At 38.2% G+C, this 18,005-nt stretch overlaps 3 protein-coding genes and 1 non-coding gene across 4 annotated transcripts; 1 reads left to right on the forward strand and 3 right to left on the reverse strand.

Moving 5' to 3' along the window:
- The first annotated feature begins 845 nt into the window (after nt 1–845).
- On the forward strand, nt 846–4,375 carry LOC133870378 (uncharacterized). Its single transcript, XM_062307487.1, has 5 exons — nt 846–1,074; nt 1,459–1,913; nt 2,045–3,383; nt 3,480–3,626; nt 3,715–4,375. The coding sequence occupies exons 2-5, from the start codon at nt 1,860–1,862 to the stop codon at nt 4,194–4,196; spliced, it is 2,022 nt and encodes a 673-aa protein (XP_062163471.1). The 5' UTR covers nt 846–1,074; nt 1,459–1,859; the 3' UTR covers nt 4,197–4,375.
- Nucleotides 4,376–5,804: 1,429 nt separating this feature from the next.
- LOC133870991 (protein WHAT'S THIS FACTOR 1 homolog, chloroplastic) lies at nt 5,805–7,371 on the reverse strand. The gene has a single exon (XM_062308314.1). It carries the CDS (start codon nt 7,267–7,269, stop codon nt 6,076–6,078), a length of 1,194 nt encoding a protein of 397 aa, XP_062164298.1. The 5' UTR covers nt 7,270–7,371; the 3' UTR covers nt 5,805–6,075.
- Nucleotides 7,372–7,417: 46 nt separating this feature from the next.
- TRNAY-GUA (transfer RNA tyrosine (anticodon GUA)) lies at nt 7,418–7,514 on the reverse strand. The gene is made up of 2 exons: nt 7,478–7,514; nt 7,418–7,453 (listed from the first exon to the last, which is right to left on the reverse strand). It is a non-coding gene; the product is annotated as a tRNA-Tyr (tRNA).
- Nucleotides 7,515–9,300: 1,786 nt separating this feature from the next.
- Nucleotides 9,301–17,570, reverse strand: LOC133870384 (probable pectin methyltransferase QUA2). The gene is made up of 9 exons (XM_062307494.1): nt 17,362–17,570; nt 15,974–16,688; nt 15,750–15,882; nt 14,763–15,003; nt 12,761–12,986; nt 12,387–12,562; nt 11,974–12,277; nt 10,939–11,077; nt 9,301–9,771 (listed from the first exon to the last, which is right to left on the reverse strand). The coding sequence occupies exons 2-9, from the start codon at nt 16,678–16,680 to the stop codon at nt 9,613–9,615; spliced, it is 2,085 nt and encodes a 694-aa protein (XP_062163478.1). The 5' UTR covers nt 16,681–16,688; nt 17,362–17,570; the 3' UTR covers nt 9,301–9,612.
- Nucleotides 17,571–18,005: the final 435 nt, after the last annotated feature.

Consider the following 18,005-nt stretch of genomic DNA (forward strand, 5'->3'; position numbering starts at 1 on the left):
ATTACAAAAGTAATGAAAGATCGAGTTATAAGTGAAGTTGTCCTAATATATAAGAATTTTTTTTGGATTAGAATCCTCTACATCTATTGGCTTTGAATTTGAGTAGGTGATTGTGAGAGACTACTTTTAAGACCCACCTGACCAAATATAAATTGGGCTGCCCAACCACTTATCCGATCAGATGAGTCTTATAAATAATCTCTCACAATCACATATCAAAATTATCTCAAATTTAAATAAACAATTATAGAAAATCCTTATCCAATTTGTTGCCTCTTTTATTTGGGACCTATTGAGATTGAGCCGGCATGGGTGGCGCCGCTCTGGTGCGGACATAATGGTGTGTGGGGCCATTAACTCTCACCGAAATTTATAATTTATCAGAATATACATTAAATATTTAAACATTTGAATTTTTATTCTTAACTCATTACTATTTGGAAAAAAGAAAAGGTAATGTAGAAAGTATCTATCCAGAAACATAGAAGATAATCTAGCGGTGGTTGTACTACCCTCCGTATGTGGACAAAAGCTTAAAATCAATAAAGTGGTGGGGCCAAAACTTGGGAGAACGTAAATGAACCAATCAATTTCCAATTTTGTTACGAAAATGGGCCCGGATTCACAGTTAAGCATGAGTCGTGGTGTAGCAAACCTTCGACAAGATTGTTATAGAAGGTAAGTTAGGTAACAGTAGTCTGTAACTGAAACACAGAAGAGAATTAATAATTGTTTACTACAAATAAATAAAATAAAACAATTGTTGTTTATTATATATTGTATTTGGACACCGCGTTACATGCGCGTACGTGTTTCACTATATTACATACTCCTACTGATCATCCATTCCAATTCCAACTCCTGAACTCCCAAAAATAAATAAAAACGTCAAAAAAGCAAAAGAATAATAAGACCTAACAAGCACCACCAGATCTCTCTCTCTCTCTCTCTCGTCGTGTTGGTGGTCCTCTGTCTGCTTCTCCGTGATCCGGCACGTTTTTGCACCTGAGTCAATTCTGCTGGAGGGAGGAAAATAATTACAGGGGACAATCTGGCGGAGTCCAGCTTCAAAAGGTACGACTAATTTCAAACCATACAGGGAAGGCTTGTATTTTCTTTCTTTTTTATAGATCTTTTTGCATGTTTCCTTCCTCTTTCTAATAACCCTGATATTTTGGTCCTTTCACAAGATCATTATATCAAAGTTAATTTTTCCAAAACAAAGGATTCAGCTACTCGATCGTGTTGCATGGTGTTGGTTTTGGAATTCTCTCAATGATGAGGATGATATTTTGATTTGATGCGAATTTGGAGTCTTCTTGACATGGGTTCACATGTTTGCAAACTCAAAGTTTGATATTATTGGGCGTGTTTTGTTTATTAGGGTTCTGCCATTCTGGAATTTTCTTATATGGGGTTTGCTTGTTTTTTGTTTTTCTTTTTTTTGGATGTAATCAGGGAAGTTTTTGAAGAAACGCTGTTTGGTGAAGCTTCCGGAGAGAAGCTGCTGCGCATACAACTCTGGCCGACACGCTAGAGACATCCTCTCAATCCAGAGCTAGCGCTGGTTCTTTCTTTTCCAATCTCTGTTCGTGCTTGAGTTGGGCTCTGTCACTGGTTTCACGACTTCCCATTGATTATGGCTAACTTTTTCTTCAAAGGGAAAAAAAATTACAATGTGATCTTAACCTGCCTGCCGTAGTTTAAAATAAATCATTAGCGCCATTACAGATGTGAGCAGCAAGAGTATAAAAGAAGAAGAGGAAGACGAAGAAGATCGGAGAAAGACAAAAAAAAAAAAAAAAAAAAGTGCATTACTTCAGTTTTCCTTAAGAATTTAAGCAAGCCCATCTGCTGAAATGGCGAACTTCAATTGTTTCTCTTTACGAGTTGGAAGGAAGAAGAAAGATAAGGTTAGAATCAGTTGAATTCTAAATTAAGATACATATATATATATATATATATATATTTTTTTTAATTGTTTTTTGGATTCATGTACCTTTGTGATTTTCTAACTCCATCATGTTTCCTTTGTTTACTTTAGGGGGATGAGGAGCCTCTGAAAAACAGTGAATTCAAGAACTTGCAAACCCTGCAAGTCAAGATTGAACATCCTGTGAAATCGTCTTTGACTGAAGAGCTGAAATTGACGACTTTCAGTGTTGAGGTACCTTATACTGTCCACAACACCTCTCAGTGCAGCGTCAAGGTTATGAGCCATGAGAGTCCTGTTGGGGTTGAAGCAGCGGAGATAGCTTATGAAGGGGAAGATGAGCATGAAGACAACTCCTCGATCAAGAGGGACTTCACTGACTTCGATCCCACAGCTCATGAAACTATTTCTAGTGATAAAGATCTTTATTCTGAAAACAAAAACATGGATTTCTCCGATGCATTTGATACTCAGGTGAAAGAACATTTTGATGACAAAGCTGAGAAGAATAGTGAAAGGGGTGTCAATTTGATTCAAAGCGGACATCTTAGTGATCCTGGGATTGGGAAGGCCGAGTTCTGGACTTCCCCAGTGCTTAAGCGCTCCTGTTCCAATGTGGAAATGAGGAACATGCTTTGGAAGATAGCTGATCAGTTGCCTCTTTCCAAGTCACAGTCTTTTGAAGAATTGCAGGAGTTATCTGAAAAGGTGAGGGAGAATGTTGATCCTGGCAGCCCCAGGTCTGTAATGTCCCACTTCAGTGCAGACAAAGTGATGTTGAAGAAGCATTCTTCAAGCCAAGTTCTCCCCTCTAGGAGTAGAAGATTGTGGTGGAAATTGTTCCTCTGGAGCCACAGAAACTTGCACAATGCGCAGACCCTGAAATCACGCTCACTTCCTGCTCGTGCTGCTCTGAATCCACAAGGCGGATACTCTTCAGATACGCTAGAACCAAACCTAGCTAGGGAATCGAGCAAGATGGCATCACCTGGATCTTTCACTGGTGAATCCTTGAACAAAGGCCACAATAACAACAATAATGGCTACCAAAGCTGGTATGCTTTTCAGAATGGAGTTTCCGGTTTGTGGCAGCAGAACCAATGGGTTGCTTTCCCTTCAGAATCATCCCCCTTTGCAAGAGTGGATAAGTGGGTGAAAGATCTTGAAATCCAATATCCACTTTCACTAACTGATAACCATGAAAATGATAAGGGCATTCTCTTCCCAGCTTCTCCCGAGACTGATAGATCCCCAGCAAGAAGCCCAACCCACTTCACCCCGCGGCATGATACCAAGCTTTCAGAGGAGATTTTGCATGCCAATAGTATCATCCAGTCTCTGAATTCATCCTCCACTGTGGCTCACATCTCGGGTATTGGCTTAAAAGTTATACCCACCATTTCAAGCTTCTCCAGTCTCCGATCTGTCAACTTGTCAAATAACCACATAGGTAATGCTCCAAGCAGAAAAGGAAATATTTTCAGAGGTTATAGATATCCTAAGTCATAATTGAGCTGATTGATTTTTGCTCTTTCTCAAATTGCAGTCCAAATAACTCCAGGATCTCTCCCAAAGGGCCTTCACACACTCAATTTGTCAAGAAACAAGATTAGCACCGGTGAAGGACTCAGAGAACTAACCCGATTACGGGTGCTTGATCTCAGTTACAACCGAATCTCTAGAATTGGACACGGTACTTATCCTAATTTTGCCTGTTTATGACTTTGCATGTAACTTTTAGAACAATATTCTAAATGTTCACTCTCAATTGTAATAATCAGGGTTGTCGAACTGTACATTAATTAAGGAGCTCTATCTTGCTGGCAACAAGATTAGCGATGTGGAGGGCCTACATAGGCTATTGAAGCTAACAGTCCTGGACCTGAGCTTCAACAAGATAACAACAACAAAAGCACTGGGCCAGCTCGTAGCCAACTACAACACTCTGCAGGCTCTCAATCTGTTGGGGAATTCAATCCAGAGCAACATCAGCGATGAGCAGCTGCGCAAAGCAGTTTGTGATCTCCTTCCAAAGCTAGTGTACCTGAACAAGCAGCCAATTAAACCTCAGAGGGCAAGAGAGGTACTGACAGATAGTGTTGCCAAAGCCGCGCTTGGGAACAGCAGTTGGAGCTCTTCTAGAAGAGCAGGAAAGAGAGTAGCGAGCCAGGGCAGATCAGTTTCTGCCGCTGGGCATAAGAGCAGTGCAAGTGTTGCGCAAAAAAGCAAGAACAGATCAGTTTCCCGTTCTTCCAGAGTCTAATCTATATTTTGGTTTTCTGAAGTGGGGTTTCTTTTTCTCCATTCATTCCTATCTTGAAAGACGGTTTGCAGGCGAAATTTGTGTTTCTTAAGTTTTTGTTTGCTCTGATATGAGCATCATATTTGGACATAATATCTCATGTTTTATCAAAATATTTGGATATGTTGTGGAGTTAACAACTTGCACTTGCATTAGCATCCATGTTAATTTAACTTGTAAAACATCTTTCTATTACCATGTCCTTTGTGAGGTTGCTTATCATCGCAAGCCCGTCTAAGCCCCTCTTCACTGGCATTCCAACGGCTAAGATGATATTATAGTTATATCCTGTTAGAAAGTTTCAAGTTCTAGCTGCCGTCACCCCTTACTTTTTATTGCCTAGAAAAAAAAAAAATCCATATGAACACGTTATAGTTTCCTCTCCATTAATGAAAACTACACAGTTAGCAGTTTGCAAGCTACCATTAAGTTCATGAGTAACTAGAAAGAGGAGTCCTCCTTGTGTTCTCTCAAATGTTATGTAGCTTTTAAAATTACCATTAAATTAAAATTCAATAATAATTATTTCACATTTAATAATAATTTTAAAAGCCACACGACATATGAGAGGATATAGCATTACTATTATCAAATTACATGTCAGCTACCTCCAATTAAGATATTCCCAAAAAGGCACGAATTGCATGTGAACTACTAATTATTGACAAAACATTCCATAGTAGGTGAAATATGCACAAGGAAAGAGCAATAGACTAGTCACCAAATATCATCTCATTGAGATAAAGACAAGCCAAGTGGGTCAGCTCCAATCTCACGACTGGTACCCCTAAATATTCTCATGTAAGAAGATTAGTGAAAATATTTTCTTACCTTCTATTAGTATATGACATTATGCTTTAAAAAGAAAATTAACTCATTTTGAGGGGAACTACGGCATTCCAAGCAGTGCCTAGTCATGTGCCAGTGTACGAAAAAAATGCTTCTAGAATGCACTGACTGCTGCAGACTACAAGACTTTGCTTTAAAAACCAGTTCTCTAGATCTATAAAAAAAAAAAAAAAAAAAAACCAGTTCTCTAGTACTCGGCTTATAAAAAGGTTTGAACTTAACAAGTTGTTAAATAATTTTGACGCTTGCAATCGGAGGACATTGACTACAGATAAAAAATTCTATACAATCATGAAAGGCTTTGAGTGGAACATATCAACTACAAAACGACACAGTAAGCAAACCATATACATGTGGTCCTTGTAGGGTGAATCCTCAAGCTGTAGTTCACTGAGCCTTCCTAATACAACTTTTCATTTGCCAGTGTTTAATTCTGTCAACTGTTGTGTGTTAAATGTCAATCAGTACTTCTTTTTTTTTTGGGGGGGGGGGGGGCGGGGGGGGGGTGCATATTTTCAACCGCATAATATTAGTAGAAGTACAGGTTTTAGCAGAAGACACAGAAAGTTACAAGCATCTTTTTTGGATATTAGTAGAGATTCATACATAATTTGATTCCCCAGCTCATAAGCAACATAATGAACTCGAACTTGAGAAAATGTTAACAGTGTGTTAAAAGTTATACATCAGGAAAAGGTTAGTTAAACTCAGCTCCAAGCAACAACAAGTTATTGCATTCCATTAGTGGGCATAATTAAGAAAATGGCAAAAATTATGATGACGATTGATACAAAAAAACATGAGACAGAGATGGCAGGGATCAATAGGTAATACCTTATATATATATATATCTACAATGTAAACCACCTTAATCTTTTGTGTTCAAGAGTGCTACTCCACCAGTAAAAAGCACCTAACAATGGATCCTTGACAACCTCCTCAAACCCCATTACCGATTCACCAAAAGAAACCCAAATAGTCCATCTCTAAATCATTTCTTGTCAATGCCAAAACCCGGCTTCATTTCCCGCATTTGTGCGAATTTAAACAGCTTCTCGTTGAAAACCACCAGTGGATCCTTGTGTTTCAAAACCCCATTTTCATCATAAGCATCTTTCAAGAATACAGCCCAGTTCATCTCTGTCCCCGCCAAATAAAACGTCCTAGGCTGCTTCAAAAGCATCTGGTAAGTATGCCTAGTCAAACTGAACTCCTCCTTGAACTCCACAATGTGATGTATAGAAGCCCTCTTCTCCAATGTCAAGTTCAAAAGCTCGTGCAAAACCCCAACCCTATACTTCTCCGCTTCCAATGTCCAAACATCCAATCTCGACCCATCGGAGTACGGCGACACCAATGGAAGCGTGTTCAACAAGTTGAGCTTCCTGGTGTCGTCCTCGTCCAAATCCAGATCCTTCCCATGCTTCATTGGAAACTTAAACGCCCTCTTAGCCTTGTCCTCATCCACCACGAACTCCCTCTCCAACGCACTCACCGCCAGCAACGGATCCCAATTCAACAATTCGAGCACTCTCTTCCCATCTTCTTCAACCACGATCCGAAAGTAATTCGGGTACTTGGCGACGCGGTCCCGAAAATCCTCAGGAATCCCAAACAAGGACCTGCAATGGTGAATCTTGCTCAAGGGAATGCGCTTATTCGCGGACATCATCAGCAACTTGCGCACCGTGGTGACCCGATCGGCCTCCATGGAGTCGGCGATGGCTCGCTCCTCGTCGAGCAGGTCCTCCATGAGCTCCGTGAAGCCGAACCACATTTTGCCGTCGGCGTGGCGGTAGGCCTGGAAGAGCAAGGGGTAGCGCTCTATGGAGCGGGAGACCTTGCGGCCTCGCGGGAAGCCGAGCTCGCGGTGGAGCTTGCCGGCGTCGTCGAGGCGGAGGACGTGTTCGGGCTGCTTGGAGAGGAAGTCCTTGGACTTGGTGACGAATCGTAAGAAGGCATCGCGCTCGACGATGTGCTCAAAGTGAGGGATGCGATTGGGCTCCGAGTTGACCAGTTTGGTGCGTGGGCTCTCTTTCTTTGTGCGTTTCTTCTTGAACTTTTTGGGGGTTTTGGTGACCAGGAAGGAGGTGGAAAATGGCGAGGTGAGGAAGGGCTTAGAGGGGTTGGGGTTAGGGTTTAAGGCTAGCGTTAGGGTTTTGGTCAGGAGGAAGCGCCAAGCCATGGAAGTTTTGGTGTTGATTACTTGTCAGGCTTATATATAGTAAAAAGTGATTATAAATGGTTGATTAGGTGCTCAGCGCCAAAAAGGGATACAATAAACTTCAAACAAAGAAAGACATCAGGCTAGCACTCAGAAGTGAAACAAAAAATCCGACCTGCCGGATTCGAACCAGCGACCTAAGGATTACTTTGACGGGTGTTTTTTCCCACTACAGTCCTCCGCTCTACCAACTGAGCTAAGGTCGGTTGTTGACACATTCACAAGTAACATTTTATTTAAACATCATCTAATTCCACTGTACTAATATCTTGTCTATGAATCCTTGTAATAACACACTTGGACTTCCCTAAAGAGTCTTCGTATTTAAAGTCAAAATTAAGCGGTTTAATTTAAAGAGTATCCATGAAAGGATATCTTTTATGGGAAGGGAACTTTTATGAAAAATTATATACAATGGTTGGTTTCTGAAAATAGAAAAAGAAAATAATATATATATATATATATATATATATATATATATATATAGAGAGAGAGAGAGAGAGAGAGAGAGAGAGAGAGAGAGACTCTTTGTTAAGGATGGACTGTAAAACTCAACTTTTACACACGATATTGACACATCATATAAACACACGATAAATATTAATCATGAAAACACCGGATTTTATACCAAAAAAAAAAAAAAACCAAAGACAAGATAGCACTTTTTGAATTTTCTATTTTACGAAGAAGACCCCACCGAATCTTACGTCTCTTTCTCTACGCCGAAACCTGCTGAATTTGCCGAAGGTTGGTCTGGGGAGTGGGTGGAGCTTTGAAGGTTTTAGAGTGACAGACAAAAAAAAATCTTGGCTTTTTGAAGGTCTGGGTGGAGCTTTGTGTTAAATAGGTATGCTTTTTAAATAAACCCTTTCTTGCTTTCTATTGTTTTCACGTGGACTAAAAGTTTTGGAGATTTAAACAGAGAGATTGGATAAAAGTTTGAAGTAATTGGAACTTTTCATCTGTTCCCAAGTTTAAAGTTTGAAGGACTCCGTCGAGCAAGGCCAATATGTTTCATAAGACAAAGCATGTGAGATTTATTTGTTTCAAATGATTGGGGGTATTCATGTTTATTTGTATTTTGTGGTTTTTGATGGCTTTACAACCCATCCTTATAGAAGGTATTCTCATATATATATATATATATAAGAGGCCTAATTTCTTATTCATACTTAAAAGAGTTATCTTTCTCTCTAGAATCATATGTTCTCTTTGCTTAATTTTTTTTTGCTGCAAATTTCTTCATCAAGAGTTATAAATTCCATGAGATAAGGTAAGTACACTATCTTCGATCCGTTCATTATTATGAATTCTTACAGTTTGATCAGTGTCCAATTATGAATCACATTGTCTGCTAGCTATATGTATGAGAGCAACAATTCATGGTTGCAACAAAGAGCTGTAAATAACCTCTACTCTTCATCAATGCTTTCAAGTGCTTCATCCAACATATCAACCCTCGCTGTTGTTCGCTCAATATATGATGAGAGTGACTGAGTGAGAGGCTTCTCTATGCGGATCCCCAGATTTTTGGAGTGGATGATTATTATTTATTAAGCTTTTCGAATGAAAATATCACATTAATTCCAACGGTTAATTCTTCTGCCTTCCCCCACTGGTTTTGGAACAAGGTTCCATTTGCCTTTCTGTGTCAACTTTTGCCATTCAGAGCATGCGGCCCAATAATTCTTTGTAAGCTTCACTGCTAAACCTTATATTCATCCATATGGACCGAATTTCTGTCTAAGAAAATGATAAAAAGATAGTTCTTTGTTCAGCGAAAGGCCACACTGATGGCTTCAGACGTATACAATTGAACCAAAAAAGAAAAGAAAAGATTTGTTGTGAATGTTACAAACATGAACAATAATTGACCTTTAACGATGGATGCTTATCTCAGATGAACACAAAGACACAACATGAAGAAACAGCCAATTTCTTCACAACAATGCACTGCCAAGCATTTTATATACTAGAGCAAACAGCAGCAGATTATTCTGTAATTATCTTGACAATCTTAATCATGTGGGGTATTGTTATAATGTGACATCACATGGAAAATTAAATCAAATCTCATCCTATGTAATTAATTACATCTCCCTATGTAGGCCTTACGGCTACATAGCTTTTGTGGTTGGTTCCACCAACATTCTTTTCTCTTTATCTCTCTGTTTTCTGGTTTCTTCTGTTCAAAAATTCTCAATCCCCCTTTCATGGCGGAGCCTTTTGATGATTAATTAACATCCAGAAAATGAATATGGATACTATGACGTAACTTCTTGGCCTCCCTCTGGAAACTCATAATTAATTTGCTTGTCTCTTCAACAAAGGCTTCTGGCAGATAAGAAGTCTCTCATCACTATTACTTTCCATCTCTACAACCCGTGCATCCCACTTTAGCCTTGCTGCTAGAGTTCTTGCTGATTCAATGAGGGGAGCTGCATCACGAATTATCACCCAACCCTGCAGCAACCAATGACGTCAGCATATTTAGCATGATAGAGCGAATGCAACGCCATCCAGCACAGTGACCATTACAAGCATATCGGGTTCTGGTGGTACTCAAAATAATCAACTAACAAGTAACAACACTCATTTTCAATACAACCACCTAGCTGTGCTATTTCTGATATATGATTTATTTATTTTTTCCTGCTATGCCTTTACACATGATTCTGAGTATTTATCACTCATATGACTGATTAGAAACACAGATATTGGTCAATAGAAAATGAACTTGTAATGTTTGTGCTCATAAAGTGATTACAACTAACAAGTGTTTACTGCAACAAGCAGCCTGAAAACATGTCCTTTTTTACATCAGTCAGTACGATGTCACTTTCCTTTTAGTATTAGTGTACTGCATTAATCCTACCTATCATTCTTATAATAACTAACCAACACATATATTTGCAAAAGATGTAATATGAGCTAACTCTATGAATCTAGACAAAGGAAGCTCAAGTATAAACACATGGCAGCGGTCAAATGATTTTGACATGTATTTCATAGAAGAAGAATATAAGGTTTTAAACACTTCGAACAAAAGGAATGCAACTTGCACAATTAAATGATGAGAAAGGCATGCAAGTTGCATCATGAGTTCATGACATGTCTATCAGAAATTATAAATACTCAGAAGGCCACTCAAGGAACGTAAAAGACAATACAAGGCCGCTATTCCCACATTCTAACATATGCCATAGACAAGTTCATAGCATCACATCATTCTTTTTTTTTAAAAAAAGAAAATAAACAATACCACCTTGTGTGGTCCTCAAAAAAGCTTCAATTTTTAATAATTCTCATTTTCTATGAATTTTAAGTAATTAGTCGGAAGTTTTTTAAAAGGTAACATATAAGCATGAAAATCATGTATTCATTCTACAATATGACATCAAAATGCAAATTACATAAATTTAGCTACACAAAAATGGTGGGGAAATTCCTCAATGCAAATATGTTAATGGCGTGCAATTTCTCATACTTTCACACAAATCAACTGCTTCAAGCCTGTCTAATCGATTATTCTGCTCCATCTTTGCCATTAAAAATCTATTTCAAGAATAAGGTGATCAATGCAAAATAACCATATATGCAACATAAAGAGAGAACTAAATAATTTGGTACCTCTGGACGAAGTAATCGATCAATCTCAGTGAACAGATCAAGCGAGGTGCACCTGTGCTGCTGACCAAGTTCAAGGGATAAAAGTCCTGCTGCATGTACCAAGTCATAAGTTCTAGGATATGTTGGAAAGGATTCACACCTGAAAGGAAAGTAACATATATCATAAATACAGGATGAAAATATAAGCAAACCTATATTATTTTCAATAATGAGAGATATACAATACAGTGGCTGAATTTTTCAGGAAGCAAATTACACCTAATTTATTCTGTATAAATCTATCTATGTTACTTAAAAGAATCATTCCACAACAATGCTAAGTTTTTCATGGGTTCCTTGAACTGTATTATATAATATTGGTTTGGTGGGCATATCCTTTAGCATGCATTACTTCTTTTCAAAGTTATTCTATAATTTTCAGAAACTTGTGCACCAATATTCCCGACTCACTCCAGAGCTCCAAATTATTTGAATGCTAAAATTCAAATACAAACATTGTTTCTGTTACTAAGCAGCCTCTGTTTCTCACCTATAACATATCCAAATTATAAAATTGGGAGGTAAACACTGACAAAATTAAATTAAATGCTAATTTTCCAATCAACACTTCCATCATTAGACATGTACGCAAGCCAAGTTCAATAACAGGATTGGAAGGTCAAGCCCCTTTACCAAGTTAGTGTTTCTGCATTCTGTTTAAGATGACCAACCAAATAAATTGCCAAAATTAAAACTCCTGAAAAATGCACAGCCAATTGAGAGATATCTGAAAGGGTTTGGTTGATGCACTTCCTCATGAATGTTTTACGTCTTCAGTGAGAAAGAAAACATGCAACTTGGATCAGTATATGACACAGTTGTGACATCAAAGATTCAGAGTTAACCAACCAAACTTATTAAGCTGTTACACTATCCTTGCATATATATGAAGCACTGAAGCAACATGATATTTGGTTGAGATTCCATGTAAGAACCAAGAACGCTAACATGTATGGGATATACTGAAAGAAAATGATAAGAAGAAGGCGGCATTACCAATCATGCAATACACCAACAAAGCCCCTGTCCATGATCAAGGGAAGGTAGTTGGGTCTGTTCGTAGGAACCACATTCATGACCCACACAGACTTCCCAGCATCCAATAATGCAGAATTGAAACCACCAAAATTAGCATTCATGTCTAGCACATTTCTAAGCATGTTATAAGGTGGTGAAGGATCCTCATCACCAGGTCTCTTTGGATGATCGGAGAATATTATCGGTGACAGAAGCGACCAATAATTACGGACTGCTGCTTTCCAGATGTCATTATCGTCAGCAAATTCTTCGGGTTGCAAACCTGATAAAACATTTAAATTGGAAAGGATATTATGGACAAATCCTCAATGGTTTTTTATTTTTTTTATTTGCATGCTGTTCCAACCTGTGAGCAAGAACAAAAGAATTACCATAGTACGCGAGTTCACTCTTGTTCAAGTTAGCCCTTGATGGCCATGTTTTCCTCTCTTCAATAGGAATCCATCTGCGGCTCTGGGTTCCCCCTATGCACGCTTGCAGTGATCGATAATATGGAGATTCAATATCGTGGCTTTTGCTACATATAGAAGGGCCCGAGCTAGACTTCCTATAAATACAAGTCGATCATATTATGAATCAGGATTATTACTTATGGACAAAACCACCCATATTTTATGATATAGAAATCCTCTTATATCTATCTAGACCTACATCCAAATCTGTGTGTGTGTGTGTGTGTCTGTCTTGTGGGTGGGGTTCTGGGGAGGGGCCAGTGGGTCAGGGTATCTTATGTTGGTAGCCTTACCTTAAACTATAGCAATTCCTTTTGCTAGTCTTTTTCCATACAATAGTTTCATCTTGTTGTGACAGCATCTCCCAGCAGAGATTTTCCGCAAAACCACGAACGAAATTCCCCATTTTTGGATTCTCTTTGGTACGGTATCTTCCTTGAACATTGGCAAGTGGTGATGTCCAGACGAAGTATCCACCGGGCTTTAAAACTCTATCAACTTCAATCAAGTAAATACCATCTGTAACACATGACATGACTATACAGTTACACAGGCAAACATAAAGAGGTATAATTTTTTATGAATAAACATAAAGAGCTAGTTTCACAGATCAAAAGGACTAGTTTTCAAAAGCAATATTTAAACAAGATACCCAGGATGATAATAGCACAATAAATGCTGTTAAAATAATGCACCTCCAATAAGGAACATCAAAAAGCCAGAATAATAAATTTCAGGCCATTAAAGTCGTCTAGCCTCCAGTTTATTGAGCTCCTTGGTGATAATTAGCTGGTTTTTATTTTTAAGTAGACCAGAATAATTTCTTTAATGAACAAATGAATCTATGAACAAGTTATCCCAATTTAGTATTAGATTACTAAAATAAGTAGGCTATTTATTCTCCTCTGCTATTCTACCTCCTCCCAACATACATTTAAAAGGAATTAAATTTTTGTTAACTTTACATTGTATATTCTAGATATTCTTCCAAGCAAATAAGGATATCATAAGCTACTGTACCAATTGCATTCAGAAATGAACTATCAAAAGGAAAATCAAGTCGATCAAGGTTTTCTTAAAAGTATATTAAATCAAAATTCAGAAAGCAAATAGTAGCAAATGAGTCAACCAGCCATTGAAAATATGCTCCTGGCTACAAAATTCGCAAGACGGCTTATCCTCTTCTTTTTCTTCTCTTCTCTCTCTTTCTCACAACAGCAACAAACGCACCAATCAGCACTCCATAAAATCATTTAGTAATCTGCAAGAATCTCTCTCTCTATCTCTCTCTCTCTCTCTCTCTCTCTATATATATATATATATATACACACACACGCACACGCACACACATACATATGCTGTTAATTCTCCGTAAATTGTATGGACACTCTCACTAAGTATATTCTTTCACTCTTTTTTTGAATCTCTCTCCTCTCTCAAGATTTCACCTCCCAGATGTGAAAACCTCCTCCATCCCACCAACACCCCAACCTTGACAAGAAAACTCCTCCCTCTCTGGAAATCAACAAAGCAGATCTCTTAAACTCTCCAAAAATCAGATAGCAAGCCTCGCTCCTTAAATTGTTGATCGGGATACCCCTCCGAGTACTTTGTTCAAACTCAATCTTTATGCAAGTCCCACGACATGGATCTGATAACAGTCAGATTTGCAAATTGTGGAATGGGCATTCTGATAATGCCCAGATTGCTTCTACCTTTGTAAATTGATGGAAAATGTTATTTATATGATTATAAAATGCTTCAAAAAATATTGATTTTCATTGCAAGCGAACAATAGAAAATAATTTCCCAAAAATTTGCTTAGTTCCAGCCAAACAATGGAGAGAAGACTTCATTTTTCTCAAAAACATTTTTTTTCATTTATGTCGAAGCAAAATAGTCTTAATGATTTAGCAATTCTAAGCTTTATGATATACTTTGGTATGTTCACCAGTTGAAGGATGTAAAAACATAAGATCCACTATTCATGCCCTAATACTTCCAGGAAAGAATATGAAAGCGGATATTTACGTATCTTGTTCGAATAGGGAAACAATATAAAAACAATTTTTTTTTAATACTTTCTAGTAACTTGGACACCAGTGATTTAGTACCCTATTGGAAACAAACTAAAATATACGGGAAAAAAGAAAGAAAGAGGAAGAAGTATGTTTGCCTTCGTGGATGAACATTTGCATGTACATTCAATTATGTCCTTCATGAATTTTTATCCAATTAGATCCTAAAATTTAGTATCACTTTGAAATTTAACTTTCAAGTTTCAAGTATTGATACCTTTTTGGTCCCAATCAATGCCGCATCGTGCACAATGCAACATGTCAAAAGAGAGAGATGGATATGGTAACTGTTTTGAAGTAAAAGAACCAATCATAGCAGGAAGACCCCTTTCAAGAGTCAGTTGAACTTGACTGCCCAGAGCCTCATAGTTTGCAATGCACATAGTTAAAAGCTGATTGGAAAAGAGATGTGCTCCAAAGCTACCATAACCACATCCTATATCCAGGATGGTCCTAACCTGCAAAATTTATGAGATCATCACATTCAGTCATCATTTCAGACAAGGGATGGCAATTTCCAAGCCAAGTCTTTGAAAAATTATTCAAGTTGAGTAGGGGCATAATCACACATCAGAAGGATACACATAAATACATCACGATATACAGAAATAAGGCTTCAATACATAGATTGGAGAAAGATACTTATGTTACTGTATGATTTTAACCTTCACGTCAAAAAAATGACAAAGTAACCATAAGATGATCTGCCATGTTTGGCAAATCAAGCAGTAGACAGCAACCTGGATTAAATGTTCCATAACACAGAAGAAACTGACAAAAGAAGTCAATAGGGTCATGAAATTGCTGCAGAATTACCAGTCTTGCTGGAATTTGCTCTATGGTTTATATGCCTGAAACATTTCAAACTTTATGCTTCCAGGTTTGCACTTTCAGGGAAAGGTGTCATTTGATACATTCATTAACAAGCTTCTCTATTCGATAGTAAGAGGGGTTCTTTCTTCCTTTACTTCTTTATGTTTTGTTTTTGTCCAACTGGATACCCTACAGAAAGGGCGGTATTTTGGCATGGAACCTACCAGTTTATTGTAATTAGGCAAATGGCAATAATTAAGCCAACCACCAGGCTGAAGAGCTGAAGTACAAGGGAATATGGCTGATGGACAATGGAGAAAGACAACCAAAACAATAAAACAAAAACCATGTTTAACATGTGGATCCTAACAAAAAGTAAATAATTACCTACCCCAGCGTGAATGAAGTTAGATTCATTTCTCAGCCCAATCATTTCTGCAATTTGATGTGAATAGTCCTCAATGCCATCAAACATGAGAGAAGCTGAACGGAAGGAGATCTGTTCTTCCTCCAACATCATCATCCTGCAACCCCAAGGAATGGAGAAATTAAAGAAAGATCTAGGGGAATGTTAAGCTCATAAAAGAGAGTTGGTTAATAAGAGACTCTGCTCACCTCTTGGTCAAGCTTCCGGAGGACATTACCTCCTGTGCGGTAATTTTAACATTTGCAAACCAGATGACATCTCTTCCAGTAGGCCACCTGAGAGGAATCTTGTAATTTACAGGTGGAAGAACCAAACAGTTTTGCCTCGGCTCGTACCCACAGAACCGGTCATATTCATTTCCATCAGAATAACCCAAAGCAAGATTCTTCGAAACATTGCAGCAAGGAACATAATTTTCAAACTCCTGAGGACAGAAATCCAACTCTTTCAGCTTTGAGGAACCAAGAGAAAGCTCCCCAATATCCCACAAGTCTGAAACAAGTTGCTCTTGGAGTCGCCTATAGCCATGGAATATGTGGCCTCTCGAGGTCGTTGAAATAGAAATCGTCCACCAAAAAGATCCAGTGAGAGCAAGAATTACAATCAATACTAAACTGAACTTTAAAAGCAGCATTGCTAATTTGTGCCGACTTCTCGGAGTTCCGACAACGAAGGAATCAGATGCAAAACCATTCTCGGTAATACCACATTTTGGAGAAGAATTATCTGGGAGAAGTAGCCTAAAAGGAAACCTCAAGGGTAAATAACTTTGATCAGAACCTCTTCTATCCAACTCTTCCTTTTCTGTTTTATCTTTCTTCTGAGAGTCCCACAAATCTTGGCTGCTTCCAGAGATCCGTGCCCCAGATACACCTCTATGCAGAGGCCTGGACATCCTCTGACCTGGAAACCCCACCACGTGAAATTACAAAAGAAAAAAATAAATTACGCCTTTTACAATTAAACTTAGTAATCCAGGAAAGTCTTCCACTCAAACAGAGTTAATAAAAAGAAACAGAGAAACCCTCCACTAAAAAAACTAATGAAAGCCTATGAATACAGATGCCCAGAAACGTTATTCACTCAAACGCGTCAAATCTTAAGAAACAAGCAAACCCAAAAGAGTGTTTCGTTCAAGCGAGCTAAAACATGGAATATAAGGAAATTGTATGATTGGATAGGCCCCCAATTTACGATACTAGATCCACAAACCGAATCACCAAGAAGAAACTCTCCCAACAAAGAAGTAAGCATGATCCCAGAAAAGGAAAAAAAAAAAAACGTAATTGAGATTCATAAAAAAAGAAGGGAAAGTAAAGCAGGTACATTTTTATATAACAAAACAACAAAATCACCATCAGCGAGTTCCGCAACCCAGAAGTCGCAAAAAGGCAACTCCATTTCCATTAAAGAAATTCACTTTGGTTCACTATCCCTTCTAAAATCCAAACCAGACCAAGATTAAACGAGCAGACCCCATTCAGATCAATTCAATGGGTATCAGAAACTAGCAATACATCATTTGAATATCAAATCAAGCAAAAGCTAGAGGAAGTAGTGGAAAAGCAAACAGTACCTTGCTCTACGGGAGGCAGAGCTGGAGAGAAAAAACAGAAAGGAGAGTAAGAGAGAAATCAAGAAGCCCCGAAATCAGCAAGAATTCATTCAAACAACTCAGTTGTTTTCTTTTAGCTCTTTCTCTCACTCTCTTTCACTGTGCTGAACGCTTAGAGAGAGAGAGAGAGAGAGAGAGAGGGAAGACAGGGAGAGAGTGGCAGAATGAGCGAGCAGCGGATTTTGTACCGATCCAATGATTCCAATCACGACAGAGCTCGTGAAAGCTAAAATTGTTTTTATTTTATAATATCTGTTTTCATTTACGAATCTATACAAAATTGTGCATCACTTTAATAAATGTGACGTAAAATTATTGCATTCCATACGGTTGTGTTAATTGTTATCGCCTGTATTAGCACTAATTTCAACTCCCCCCCCTCTCTTCTTAAATACGCTCTCTCCTACCAATGAAGCTGCAACCCCAACTGTTTATTCTCTCTTATTAATATATCCCTAATCCCCCCCCCATTAAAAAAAATCCCAAATCCCATTTCCAACTCATTAATAACACAGAGAGAGAGAGGAAGCTCACCCCGACCATCCAGCAGTAAATTGTTGTTTAATGAATCCAACATGTCAATGCATGAGCCTCTTTTGGGGGCG

The sequence above is a fragment of the Alnus glutinosa genome, chromosome 6, assembly GCF_958979055.1.
Source record: "Alnus glutinosa chromosome 6, dhAlnGlut1.1, whole genome shotgun sequence".
In the NCBI taxonomy this organism is placed as follows: domain Eukaryota; kingdom Viridiplantae; phylum Streptophyta; class Magnoliopsida; order Fagales; family Betulaceae; genus Alnus; species Alnus glutinosa.

Excerpts from the sequence above, each read along its gene's own strand:
- LOC133870384 (XM_062307494.1), bottom strand. The coding sequence starts at position 16,680 with ATGTCCAGGCCTCTGCATAGAGGTGTATCTGGGGCACGGATCTCTGGA. Across the intron at positions 15,004-15,749 it reads CTAACTTCATTCACGCTGGG|GTTAGGACCATCCTGGATAT; the intron begins GTAGGTAATTAT and ends TAAATTTTGCAG. Across the intron at positions 12,278-12,386 it reads GAGTGAACTCGCGTACTATG|GTTTGCAACCCGAAGAATTT; the intron begins GTAATTCTTTTG and ends ATGTTTTATCAG.
- LOC133870378 (XM_062307487.1), top strand. The coding sequence starts at position 1,860 with ATGGCGAACTTCAATTGTTTCTCTTTACGAGTTGGAAGGAAGAAGAAA. Across the intron at positions 3,384-3,479 it reads CTTGTCAAATAACCACATAG|TCCAAATAACTCCAGGATCT; the intron begins GTAATGCTCCAA and ends CTCAAATTGCAG. Across the intron at positions 3,627-3,714 it reads AATCTCTAGAATTGGACACG|GGTTGTCGAACTGTACATTA; the intron begins GTACTTATCCTA and ends TGTAATAATCAG.
- LOC133870991 (XM_062308314.1), bottom strand. The coding sequence starts at position 7,269 with ATGGCTTGGCGCTTCCTCCTGACCAAAACCCTAACGCTAGCCTTAAAC.